At 40.7% G+C, this 13,642-nt stretch overlaps 1 protein-coding gene across 2 annotated transcripts in view; it reads right to left on the reverse strand.

Annotated features, from left to right (window-relative positions):
- Positions 1-13,642, reverse strand: part of Arhgap42 (Rho GTPase activating protein 42) — a 297,464-nt gene that overhangs the window by 3,697 nt on the left and 280,125 nt on the right. For both annotated transcript variants that reach the window (XM_004661915.2, XM_045145457.1), the window contains exons 22-23: positions 11,306-11,368; positions 529-608 (exon numbers count right to left, since the gene is read on the reverse strand). In XM_004661915.2, the coding sequence (XP_004661972.1) occupies positions 529-608; positions 11,306-11,368 (143 nt within the window). The remainder of the gene's footprint in view (positions 1-528; positions 609-11,305; positions 11,369-13,642) is intronic.

The raw sequence follows: 13,642 nt of genomic DNA on the forward strand, positions 1-13,642 counted from the left end.
TAAAGAAATAATAAATTAAATGTCACTCAGTTGACACTAGCTTCTAATAATTGATATAAATTAAACAAATCCCAAATCATATGCATGTATTCATGTTGTCAAAATAAAATAATGTTATAGCCTTTTGGAAGTTGGAATGTTTTTGTGTTTAGATAATCAGATAATCTGAGTAAGTGTTCCTCCATCCCTCCTATTTTTCTTTTTAAATTTTTAATTAAATTATTATATTTACTGAGAGAAGAAGAGACAAGGAAATCTTTATTTTTTTTTAATTGTAATCTTGTTTTGGGAAACAGGGTCTCATAATATAAGCTGACCTTATACATTTACTGTGTTAGCCCTGGCTAGCCTCAAATTTACAACCCTGCCTCAGTTTAGGAATGCACTAATAGGGATACCAATTCATATATGTTCCCTGCGGGAGGCTTCAGCAGGCCTAAGACACGTTGTGGATGAGAAAATGATGCTTCTCTTGGCAGCACACCATTCTCCCCTCCCTCCAAGGGCACACTCAAGACATGTACTCACCATTGGAAAATATCGCCCCCTGGGGGAAGGAGAGCTCGTGGCTGTGCTCGGCTTTACAGGAGTACATTGCTTTGGCTTGGCTGAAAGAGCAAGGCAGTTGGTAAAATCAACCCTGAACTTGAAAATGTCTGTACTGAAAACTACGCTTACTAGATTCTAGCAGCTTCTAGGAGTTGGAACATAATAAAACATCACTCTGTACAAACTGAACACAGTCTTGCAACCAAACCAAGAAATTGAATATTGCTGGAAAACCAATGCCCTTCTTGTGTTCATAGTCAACAACCCCTGAAGGGGGCCATGAAGCTTGTTTTGGACTTTTACTATTTTTCAGAAAGTTCCTGAACAGTCTGTTTTTATAGTTATATAAGAAAAGTTTTACAGTTGCCCTAAAGCTTTCAAAAACATTGAGTGGCCATATTTAAAAAAAAAAAATTTTAAGCTCTAAAATTTCCTACAATAATAATACTTCTTTACATCATTAAACAAACATTAATAAAACTACAAGGAAACAATTTCTAAAGTTGTAAAAATATTATAATATTCTTTGCAAGGATGTAATTTTAAAAATACAATCAAATCTTTTTATAAATATTTAAGATAGAACATTCTTCTTGAAGTAGTCTATGGCCTAGATGAGGGAGGGGAAAAGCCCACAGAATAATCCTATTACTAAATAAATAGATCATTTATAAGTATGTGAAAAACATAAAACAGCTGGGCATGGTGGCACATGCCTTTAATCCCAGCACTCAGGAGGCACAGTAGGAGGATCGCTGTGAGTTCAAGGCTACGCTGAGAATGCACAGTCAATTTCAGGTCAGGATGGCCTAAAGTGAGACCATACCCCCCCAAAACAAAGCAAAACAAAAACATATAACATAACACACTGTCATGATATTTCAATTTCTTATGCATGGACTAAATAGACATTTCTCCTCCCAGACTTGTACCTACGGGTGTCAACTAAGCCCAGAACTGCACTACCACTGAAGCACCTCCCCAAGAGCTAATGCTTTGTCTTCTACTGCCTGTGCACTGACGATGTGAGAATAACACTGTCCCCCATTGCACCTTTCTTCAGAAGATCCTAATATCCCTCTGACAAAGATGTTGAAAATCTTGCTTTGTACCACTTGAAGATAGGGTAATGACATCCACAGTCCTAAAAGCCTTTCTTCTCGTTATAACTAAAATGATTTGCTCACAGCATCATTCTGCATGCAGACTGCGGCCCAATACTGATAACTAAAAGTACAGAGGTTTGATAAAGTCAGTGTGTACATTTCCCAATCATGTCTTTAACATAAGAGAAAATTCATGAAAATCAATACATTTATTAGGGTCATTTAAGAGACACACACATGGCCAGGTGTGGTGGTGCACACCTTTAATCCCAAGACTTAGGAGGCAGAGGTAGGAGGATCCCTGTGAGGCCACCTGAGACTACACAGTGAATTCCAGATCAGCCTGGGCTAGAATGAGATACTATCTCAAAAATAAATAAATAAGTGAGAGAGAGAGAAGGGAAGAAAGAAAGAAAGAAAGAAGAAAGAAACACAAAAAAATGCATACTATTAGAGTTTGACTCTGACGGAAATAAAAATGCACACAAATAGAATTAGGGAGACTAACTCAGTACTATATATAAAAGCTAAAAATAGAGTAAAACCACAGCCTTCTAAGTGGTCATCACTTAATTATTAGGTGATAACTAAAAATAATGTCATTTGGGGCTGAATAGATGGCTTAGTGGTTAAGGCATTTATCTGCAAAGCTAAAGGACCCCGGTTTGATTCCCCAGGACCTATGTAAGCCAAATGCACAAGGGGACACATGCATTTGGAGTTCATCTGCAGTAGCTCGAGGCCATGGTGTGCCCATTTTCTTTCTCTCTCTTTCTGTCTCTTCTCTCAAATAAATAAATAAATAAATACATTTAAAAAATAATGTTATTGAAGAACACATGCCTTGAAACTATGTTGGCATGCAAAAAATTATGCACATTTATTCTTGACAAAATTTCTAAATGGATGATGAGAATCGCCCAGTTACTTATTTCACATTAGACTTGTGTTTTTTTTTCCAAAAACACTGGCTTGAAAATCTGAATGAGTATGGAACATCTCAATGAAAACTGAATGAGTATGGAACATCTCAATGGTAAATATGAATGAGTACAGAACGTCTCAATGGTAAAGAGCTTCCACATGAGTGCGGTGAGAGAGAGAGCAGCTCACAACATACACAGGCATACAGAAACACCACTGGCAACAAATGAGAAAGTAACAAGACACTTCTACATTTAAAAAAAAAAAAATTGGGGGCTGGACAGATGGCTTAGCTGTTAAGGCACTTGCCTGCTAAGCTTAAGGACCTAGGTTCAATTCCCAGAACCCTCATAAATCAGATGTACCAGGGGGTGCATGCATCTGGAGGTTGTTTGCAGGGGCTGGAGGCCCTGGCGTGTCCATTCTCTCTAATAAGTAAATAAATAAAATATTAAAGAAAAACAAAACCCACACATTTTGTACATTCACTCAGTAATTGTATGAGCACCTTTTCTATATAAGGTATGAAAGCAGAAATATAGCAAACGACATCTGTGATCCTTTCTCTGTTTATCACCAAGTCATCCTCACAGTGTGATCAGGAGACCCAGAAGTGTACTGTGAAGCACATGGACCCAAGGGCATCATTTCTGTGACAGTACTAGAATATTCATAGGACTTCATTTATGGTATACTATGGCAGATATTAGATATGCTATAAAATGGTAAAAAAATGCAACTCTGAAAAATATATTCATCAATGTTATATATGCATATATATTGGATAAGTTAGTTAAATAAATACTTTTCAAAAGTTCTCAGTTTAGCTGGGCTTGGTGGTGCATGCCTTTAATCCCAGCACTTAGCAGACAGCGGTAGAAGGATTGTCATGAGTTTGAGGCCACCCCGAGACCACATAGTGAATTCCAGGTCAGCCTGAGGTAAAGTGAGACCCTACCTCAAAAAAAACAAAAAACAAAATCTCAGTTTAAATTTCTAAGGAAGCAGAAAGTATTGAGATAAACTATATAAACAAGGCTTCTTGGTAGTCCTTGACAATTTAAGTTCATAAAGGTTCTGAGACTGAAAATATCTAAGGATTCCTATCATAGATCAGACTAAAAGGCTGTGCTCTAAAAGTTAATAGCGATTATCTGAAGTTAGAGGTGATTTTTTTAGTAATTTAGTTTATTAGTATTTGTCATTGTTTTCTAAAAGAAAGAAAATTGAATTACTTTTTGAAAACATGACTTCTTTTGTCATTAGTGTTTTCTACTCCCCCCACCCTTACTTCTGGGAATCAAACCCTGGATCTTTTTTTTTTTTAATTTTTATTTATTTATTTGAGAGCGACAGACACGGAGAGAAAGACAGATAGAGGGAGAGAGAGAATGGGCGCGCCAGGGCTTCCAGCCTCTGCAAACGAACTCCAGACGCGTGTGCCCCCTTGTGCATCTGGCTAACGTGGGACCTGGGGAAGCGACCTTCCGACCGGGTTCCTTAGGCTTCACAGGCAAGCGCTTAACCGCTAAGCCATCTCCCCAGCCCTGTTTGTTTGTTTTTTTGGTTTATTGAGGTAAGGTCTCGCTACAGCACAGGCTGACCTGGAATTCACTCTGTATTCTCAGGCTGGCCTCAAACTCATGGTGATCCTCCTACATCTGCCTCCCAAGTGCTGGGATTAAAGGCGTGCGCCACCACACCCAGGTCAAACCCTGGATCTTTTATGCTAAGCAATCACTCTGCCACTGAGCCACATTCCAGGTCCTGTTTTATTTTTTCTTATTTGTTCATTTATTTGAGAGAAACAGAAAGGAGGAAGGAGGAAAGGAGGGAGGGAGGGAGGGAGGGAGGGAGGGAGGGAGGGAGGGAGGGAGGGAGGGACGGAGGGGGAAAGGGAGAGGGAGAGGGAGAGGAAGAGGGAGAGGGAGAGGGAGAGAGAGAAAGGGTGTACTAGGGCCCATCTAGCCACTGCAAATAAACTCTAGATGCATGCACCATATTGTGCATCTGGCTTACGTGGGTCTTGGGGAACCAAACCTGAGTCCTTTGGCTCTGTAGGCAAGCACCTTAACCACTAAGCATCTCGCCAGCCCCCAACTCCTGTTTTCTACTCCTCACATATGTCTTACATGGGTCACAGTATTGTGTATCAATGACCTTCAGTCTCCTTTAAACACAAATTCAGACTTTATTGAACTTTTCCTTTTAAATATAAACCAAATATTGGTACTTTAGATTATGCTAGCTAAAATATTTGATTGTTTATAGTAAGCTAGACTCTTAATTTTTAAGCATTCAATTCTTAGTTCAATCATCAGAAAGTATTTGCATAGATTACAGATAACCTACAGGATTTTAAAAATGGATCTTGCCTCTCACTGAGTATAGCAAACTGAAATCAAGATGAAGGATTGGGGGGGGGGTGCTATTTTTTTGACATTTTGGGGGGAGCTTTTTTGAGGGGGGGCAGAATCTCATTCTAGCACAGAATGCTCTCAAATTCATGGAGCTCCTCATACCTCAGCCTGCTAGTGCCGTGATTAAAGAAGTGAGCCATGTCCAGCTTGCACATGATTCTGTAATGGTTACGCAAGTGACATTGGGCTCTTAAAATAGTTCACAGATTTAAAAAAATTGTAAAACACCAATGTCTGCTTAGTGCTATCCTAGGTAAACGAGTACATCTTTCTCTCTTCTATTATCTCTCAAATGTCCATGTATACAAAAATCACTTGTGGAGGTTGGCCAAAATTCAGGCTCTCCATGTTCTGCTCTTAGACATTTACAGTTCGTAGCAAAATTCTGTGTGTGTTACTCATATGCACGTGTGTGCAGGGGCACCCGTGTGCACACCGCACCTGTGGAGGCCAGAGGTTAACCCTGGCTGTCTTCTCACTCACTCTCTGTCTTATTTATTGTGACAGGGTCTCTCACCTGAATCCAGGGCCCATCATTTTAGCTAGTCTAGGCAGCTTGTCCTGGTGATCTATCTCTGCCTCCTAAATGTTGGGATAATAGGCAGGCTGCTACACGTGCCTAGAATTTATATGGGTGCTAGGGATCTAACTCAGGTCCTCATAGGTCCTCATGCATGTGCAGCAAGCACTTTACTCTCTGAGATAGTACCCAGCCCCTGCTTACAGCTTGGTATTCTTTTGTTCCTCTCCTAATTAAGTACTTAGAGTCTCACCTCAACCTGACATGGCTGGCTGTTCATCCCTTCTACAAGCTCCTAAAAGGCACTTCACAGATCTGTCCATGGGCCTTCATGATCAGATTGCTACCTACTCAGTGACAGTCAGACCCTATGTTGGCTTCCAGAGGTTTGACTCATTTGTTGCTCAATCACCAAATGGCTCTCTTTCCTAAGGAAGCCCTGTCTCCCTCCTGGCCCTACTCACTCTATTGTCCTTCAAGGCTGAATTCAAGGTAGCCCTGAGCTTCCTGGGAGATATGCAGGGTAGGACATTACTCTTGGAGATGTCTTCACTTCTGTTTATTCCTTTACATTGAATGGTGAAAAAAGCATCAGGGAACACGTAGGGGCTTCAGTATCATTAATACATTAATTAGAAGCTGAAATTTTATAAGTAATTTCAGCAAAAATTACAATATAGCACATATATTTCGAATATATTGCATATATTAACAATAGTTTAGCAAGTGCAGAATTGTGATCTCTATTTTATAGATAAGAAATATACATTTATAAAATGTCTAGCCCCAAGGTTATGCAACTAGAAAATGGTGGAACAAATTTTTTTCATGGGGATCTGATACCTAAAAATTCATTCATGTTCCGCTGTGTGTTAATGAAAAGTTAAGGTGAAAACCACAAGTGCTGTGGACTGGTTCAGAAAGGAAACCCTGGCCTTTACCTGCACAGCTTAGTGGGCTCTGATTTTCTATGGAGGCCTATCAGAAGTCAACTTGCATTATTTAGAATGTAGACACATTAAAAAAATGTTTAAGTTGGGGCTGGAGAGATGGCTTAGCAGCTAAGGCCCATGCCTGCAAATATTAAAGACCTAGATTTAATTCCCCAGGACCCACATAAGCTACATGCACAAGGTAGCTCATGCACCTGGAGTTCATTTGCAGTGGCTGGAGGTCCTGGCATGCCCATTCTCTCTCTCCCATCCCCCTCTTTCTCTCTTAAATAAATAAATAAAAATAAAATATATCTTAGAAGTATAGGTTAATGGTTACGCATCTAAATGTGTATTATGTTATAGCTTTCTGATTTATTTCACTAGCTGCTTGTCTTTTTAAATATTTTATCTATTTATTTAAGAGAGGGCGAGAGAGAGATTGAGATTGAATGGGCACACCAGGGCCTCTAGCCACTGCAAATGAAGTTCTGACATATGCGCCACCTTGTGCATCTGGCTTAGGTGGGTTCTAGGGAATTGAACCTGGGTCCTTAGGCTTGCAGCCAAGTGCCTTAACTGCTAAGCCTTCTGTTCAGCCCCAGCTGCTTGTTTTGTTAATGCTCTGTGGATCACCTTTCTAATTACAGCCCATCCCAGTCCTCCATATCTGCAAGTTCCTCAACCACAGATTTAACCAACAGGACTGAAATATTCAGAAAATAATGGACCTCTTCCTCATTCAACAGGAACGTTACAGCATCTAATTACATGGTGTTCATGTAATAGACATCCTAGAGAGTCTAGAGATGACTGAGTGTGCAGGTGGATCTGAGGAGATCCTATGCCAATCCTGTGCCATGCTATATGTGAGATTCAGCATTCGTGGAGCTTGGTAACCTGGGGTTTAGGTAATCTAACAAATTTCATGTAGCTACAAAGAGAAGCTTTTTTATTATTATTTTAAGTTTTAAACTTAATATGAAGACTTTTAACACTTCCTAATAGAAGGGCTCCATCTAGTGGAATAATTTAACCACAAAGCAGGACAGACAGGTCCAAGGTCAAACCTTTTATGCAAAACTCCATCACAGCAATTTCAAAGAAATGATATTGATTCTGGTGTGCCAGCTCAGTTTCCACAGGGCCTCCGCATTTGAAAGGAAGCTGGTGAAGGTGTTATGGACAGAGGTAAAGTGCATACACATGCTTCAGGATTGGATATTTAAGTGCAAAGCATGAACATCACCCTGATAGCATATCAAAGCAATTCTCCTTGGGGGAGAAATAAGGAAACCAGCCAGGGATGGTGGCTCACAACTTTAATCTCAGCACTGGCAAGGCACAGGTAGGAGGATCACTGTGAGTTCGAGGCTAGCCTGGGACCAAAGAATGAATTCCAGGTCAATCTGTGTTAAGTGAGACTCTACCTCAAAACAAAATAATAAAACAATAAATAATCCCAAAGCAATAAGTAAATGAACAAATATTATAGGCTTTGAACAAAACTAGAGTTCAAAGGTCATATTTACTCTTAATTACTTAGTATATGTCTATACTCAGCCTAGAATTTTATTTATTTATTTATTTATTTATTTATTTATTTATTTATTTATTCATTCATTCATTCATTCATGAGGGAGAGGGGGAGAGGGAGAAAGCACAGGTATGCCAGGGCCTCCAGCCTCTACATGTAAACTCCAGACTCATGTGCTACCTTGTGCATCTGGCTTATCTGGGACCTAGGGAATTGAACTTGGGTCCTTTGGCTTTGCATACAAGCATGTTAAGTGCTAAGCCATCTCTCCAGCTCCCATCCTGGTATTCTAAGGAGACATTTTTCCACTTTCTTTGGCTATCAACTACTGAGACAATGGACCTCAAGAAATTTAAATTCCTCTGGAAGTCTCACCTTGGCAGAAGGAAAAGGCTGCAGCCTGGTGATAGCCAGAGGGGGACACATGTCTCCAAACTTGTTAGACTGCCTCATAGGACTGCAGTCCAAACAATGATGGGTCAGCAATGGGCTGGATCACATCTTGACCACAACTGCTTACTTATACACACTTCCTTCCCTCTATTTAACCATAAACCTCATGGTAGGACCTGGAGATAGGCTTAGGGTGGGTAAACTGGTCACTGGGTCCTTTATTCTTCTTTTCACTATGGCCACACTGAAAAAATGCCCTGTGTCTGCTTTTCAATATTATTTTCATTACTCTGCAATTGGCCTCTTGAGGATGAGTGGTCCAGATGAACTTTTTAGGGCTGCTAGAGCTCAGCCTCTCCTACTGAAACTCTGAAACATTCCCAGATCTGGGAGAGTCTACACTCCTTTATACAACTGATTTGATAAGGCTGGGGCTTGCTTACAAAGTCAAATGGTTCAGGTTCTATTCCCTAGTGACCATGAAAAGACAGATGCACAAATTGGTTCATGCATTTGTAGTGGCAGAAGAACCTGGCATATCCATGTTCACTCTTTTCATATATATATATGTATATATATCTTTTTAAAATTATTTTTATTGTTGAAGGAGAAAAAGGCAGCTAGAGAGAGAAAATGAGTGTGCCAGGGCCTCCAGCCACTGCAAATAAACTCCAGATAGCTGTGCCACCTTGTACATCTGACAAATGTGGTCCTGGGGAATTGAACCTCAGACCTTTGGCTTTGCAGGTAAGTGCATTAACCATTAAGCAATCTTTCCAGCACCTTCATACTCACTCTTTTTCTGTCTTTCTTTTTCATGAGTAAATAAATAAATAAGTAAATAAATACATGTATTTAAAAAAAACTAATTAGGGCTAGAGAGATGGCTTAGCAGTTAAGCGCTTGCCTGTGAAGCCTAAGGACCCCGGTTCGAGGCTCGGTTCCCCAGGTCCCACGTTAGCCAGATGCACAAGGGGGCGCATGCGTCTGGAGTTCATTTGCAGAGGCTGGAAGCCCTGGTGCGCCCATTCTCTCTCTCTCCCTCTATCTGTCTTTCTCTCTGTGTCTGTCGCTCTCAAATAAATAAATTAATTAATTTAAAAAAACTAATTAAAAAAATCTTTGGTTGGATAATTTTCAGGATAAATATAGTGATGCCTAAATTAACTGTGAGTTTTTTACTCCAAAGTCTTGATTATCCAGAGAGAGAAGATCAAAAATGCCTCAGTACAGCCAAAGAAGTTGAGGAATCATGGTATGCTTTTCAAGTTCTCTTATCTACATGTCTCTAAAGCATTTATATGAATACCTCCTCTAACAAAAACATTTGCCACCCTCCACTTTCATGAAATTGCATTATTCAAATTGAAAACCACAGTCCCAGTGAAGAGGCATTGACTAGGAAAGGAAGAGAGCAGCGCTAGGTGGTGATGCATGTCCTTCCAACAATGCAGCAGAATGCAGTGCCGGGAAAACCGTGACACTCTGGACTCAGGACACAGACATGGGCCAGTTAGCTCTGTAATACCATGCCATGTTCTTCAATGTCTATCCCTGAAGATTCTTCTAGGAAAACTTATATAACCTTTTAAAGCCAAGAAATGCTTTCTGTGCATGTGTGTGTGATATATGTGTTCGTTCATAGATATAAGTGTGGGTGCAGGCATGCCATGGGCATGCATGTAGTTCAGAGGATGATCTCGGGTGTTAGTCCCACTTGCCTTCCACCTCGATGAAAGCAGGGTCTCTTGTCCACTTCTTATGTTTACCAGGCTAATTGCCCTGGCCTCATGTGCTTTTAGGGATTCTCCCATTCTGCCTATCTTCTTGCCATGGGAGTACTGGAATCACAGACATTTGTGTTACTGCATCTGGCTTTTACACAGGTTCTAGAGACCTAAACTCAGGTCGTCACATTGTACACTAAGTGCTATATACTTTTTTATGCTTTTATCAATTAGGAACTCTGTATGTTGTATGGACAAATCACATGTTGATCTCATTCTCCTCATATTATCTTACTATATCTCCTCCTCATCATCCCCATTCTACTGAAGGGCCCCCTAGGTGGGACTACTGCTGTTCACCATGAGATTATAGTTTATGCATACAGCAGTTAGTCACGGAGGGGGGAGGGGAGGTGTCTGGATACTCCTTCTTGTCCTGTGGCTCTTACAAGCTTCTGCAATGTTCCCTGAGGCTTGGTGAGTGTGTTATGAGTCTATTCTCGTGTTAAGCTCTCAGCAACTTCAAGATTTCTGTTTTGATACCTTTTGAGTGTCCTCAGTGTCTATCACCATCTCTCTAGCACAAGTCCCCGTAAAAGCAGTGCTCTTGCTTAAGTGCTTCATACTTTTAACAATTGTTCCCAAAATTACTGTCATCAGAGGCGTACAAGGAGTGTTACAACTTCTCAAGAGGCCCTGGTACACCCATTCTCTTTTTCCTTCTCCCTCTCTCTTCCTTTCTCTCTCCTTGCAAAAATGCCTTAAATTTTTTAGTGTACTCGTCTCATGTATTCCAGGCTGGCCTCAAATTTGCCATGTACTTGAGGATGAGCTTGAACTTCTGCTTCTCCTGAGTGCTGGGATTAAAGAGGTGTGTGCCACCATGACCACTGAAGACGGGAAAGTCGTGGATCCCATCCGGGGTCTTGAGCATGCTGGGCAATTACTCCACCAACTGTGCTACATCCCCAGCAAGAATCCTTGTACAAGCATGTTAGCAAGCCAAGCAGCATCAACAACAGGAGACACTGAACACTGTTTACAGAAATGATCTCTGAGTAACGAACCTGTGGACATGGATTTGATCATTTGCAGCACTGACGGCGGAGGTGTCCTGGACAAGGTGTCATGTCAGCAGGAAGCAACCACAGCACTGCTCTTTCATTACTAATGTGTCTAAAGTCTGAGAGAACTTACCGCCCAGAAGATGCTGGCTTCACTGACCCAACGTTTTCAAACAGCTGAGCCTTGGCTGCCACTCTGAAAAATAATTTTAGATATGTTTAAGTATTATTTTAGTAACCTTTAAATATTTAAAGCATTAAAATATTTCATTAATTTTAAAATGAAATCAATCAGAAAAGTCATTCTGACCAATGTGAAATTCAGGGTTACTTTTCAAATAACAGCAAAAGATCACCAAAACTGGGGCCCCACTTTCACTGTATTGTACTTTAATATAAAAGATATTTTTGACTGTGCCCTCCAGCTCACAGAGATGGAACTCTAATTACCCTACAGGTAGCTCCCCTGGGGTTCTGACTGCCCTCTTCCTTTTACCAAGAGTCAATGAAGGAACATTTGCTTTCCACTCCGCTCCCAACAAGCAGCATGTTATCAGCTCACGGGGAAACACAATGGAAGAATCAATGGATCAGATCAACCTGACAGAAGAGGAGCTGCTGTTGAGTCTGATAGCTAGGAAAAAACTAACATGGAGGTGATATTCTATGCTTTCTGAATGTGAACAACTCTCTTATAAGGCAAAATGAATAAACTTGAAAATATGTCTAAAAAATAAATTTGTGTGGGATGGAGAGATTGTTCAGTGGTTAAGGTGCTTGCTTGCAAAGCCTGACTGTCCATGTTTCATTTCCTACTACCCATGTAAAGCCAGGTGTACCAAGTGGTACGTGTGTCTGGAGTTAGTTTGCAGAGACAAGAGGACCTGGTACACCCATTCTTTTCTTCCCTCACCCTCTCTCTTCCTTTCTCTCTCTTTCTCCTTGGAAATTAATAAATAAAAAATATTAAATAAATAAACTTGTGGGTGCACATCTTGCTTCAAGCCATTGTGGGGTGGGGTAGAGAGGACACATTTCCTTGAAGAGGTGAGGCTACTAGGCATAGAACAAAAGCAGCTGCAAGTAAAGCATCCTTGTAATCACAAAATTCTACATTTGCAGAAAAGAACATCAAATTCCATGAATGATGCCCTGCGTTTGTAAATTAACTGGGTATTATCACTTTTGCTTAGGTGCATATGTATATGTAATCTGAGGTGTGGGGGGTACATGTTTCTGTAGTGCTCCACATACTTGTCTGTGGTGAATGCCATTACATTTGTCCCCATACTTGTTTGAGAAGGAGTCTGGATCTGATGCCTGACTTTGTTTCTTTTCACAGTGCCTGGAGATTCCCTGGCCTCTGCTCTCCTTTGCAGGTGTGGGGTTACAGGCTGGTGTGCTCACACTCAGTTGTTTACATGGAGGCTCTCACGCTTGTGCTGAGCCATCTTTCCAGCCCTAGCCTGTTATTTCTTCACTGACAAAGGCCTCACAGCAAAACCTCTGGATAATCCTGAGGATACCATTGTACCTAATATAGAACATACCCTTCGGCATTTTAATTTCTACATTAACTGCCACAGTGAAGTGACAAAAGAGGGTTTTTTCTATTTACTCCAGAAATAAGAGAGTTTATCTTCTCTCATCTTTCCTGACTATTAAAACTTACTGTTGGGCTGGAGAGATGGCTTAGCGGTTAAGCTCTCGAGGCTCGATTCTACAGGACCCACATTAGCCAGATGCACAAGGGGGCGCACACATCTGGAGTTCTTTTGCAGTGGCTGGAAGCCCTGGTGCACCCATTCTCTCTCTCTCCATCTGTCTGCCTCTTTCTCTCTCTGTCACTCTCAAATAAATAAATAAAAATGAACAACAACAACAACAAAACTTACTGTTCTTTAGAGACTACAACTATACCCAGAGAAACAGAAACAAATGAAAATTGTCATCTGGGCCTCTGTGGCTGGATTCCAAGTGAGCGGGCAGACAGCAAATTCACTCTGCAACAGTTTTCCTCAATGAAAGGAATAAAAAAATAAAATTTCAGGCACGGTGTGGTGGCACAAGCCTTTAATCCCAGCACTCGGAGGCAGAGGTAGGAGGAGCACCATGAGTTTGAGGCCAGCCTGAGACTACACAGTGAATTCCAGGTCAGCCTAGGCTAGAGAGAGATGCTACCTCAAAATAAATAAATAGTTAAATAAATAAACATAAACAAATGAATTTTCAGATACTGTTAGCTTAGAAAAATGTCTCATTTTAACGTTTTAATGAATAATGAACTGTTAGGAATATGTTCATGTTAAAGAAGAGCATGAAACTGAGAACTGGGGAGTTAGAGATCCCAGGTTTGGAAACCCAGCTCTATGACTGTGACAATTTCTTAAGCTTTCCAAGTGTCCGTTATTCTATCTGAAAAGGGATTTGTATGACCCATTTCGGGATGATACAGTGGGCTTGAAAAGAG

The sequence above is a fragment of the Jaculus jaculus genome, chromosome 3 (genome assembly GCF_020740685.1).
Source record: "Jaculus jaculus isolate mJacJac1 chromosome 3, mJacJac1.mat.Y.cur, whole genome shotgun sequence".
In the NCBI taxonomy this organism is placed as follows: domain Eukaryota; kingdom Metazoa; phylum Chordata; class Mammalia; order Rodentia; family Dipodidae; genus Jaculus; species Jaculus jaculus.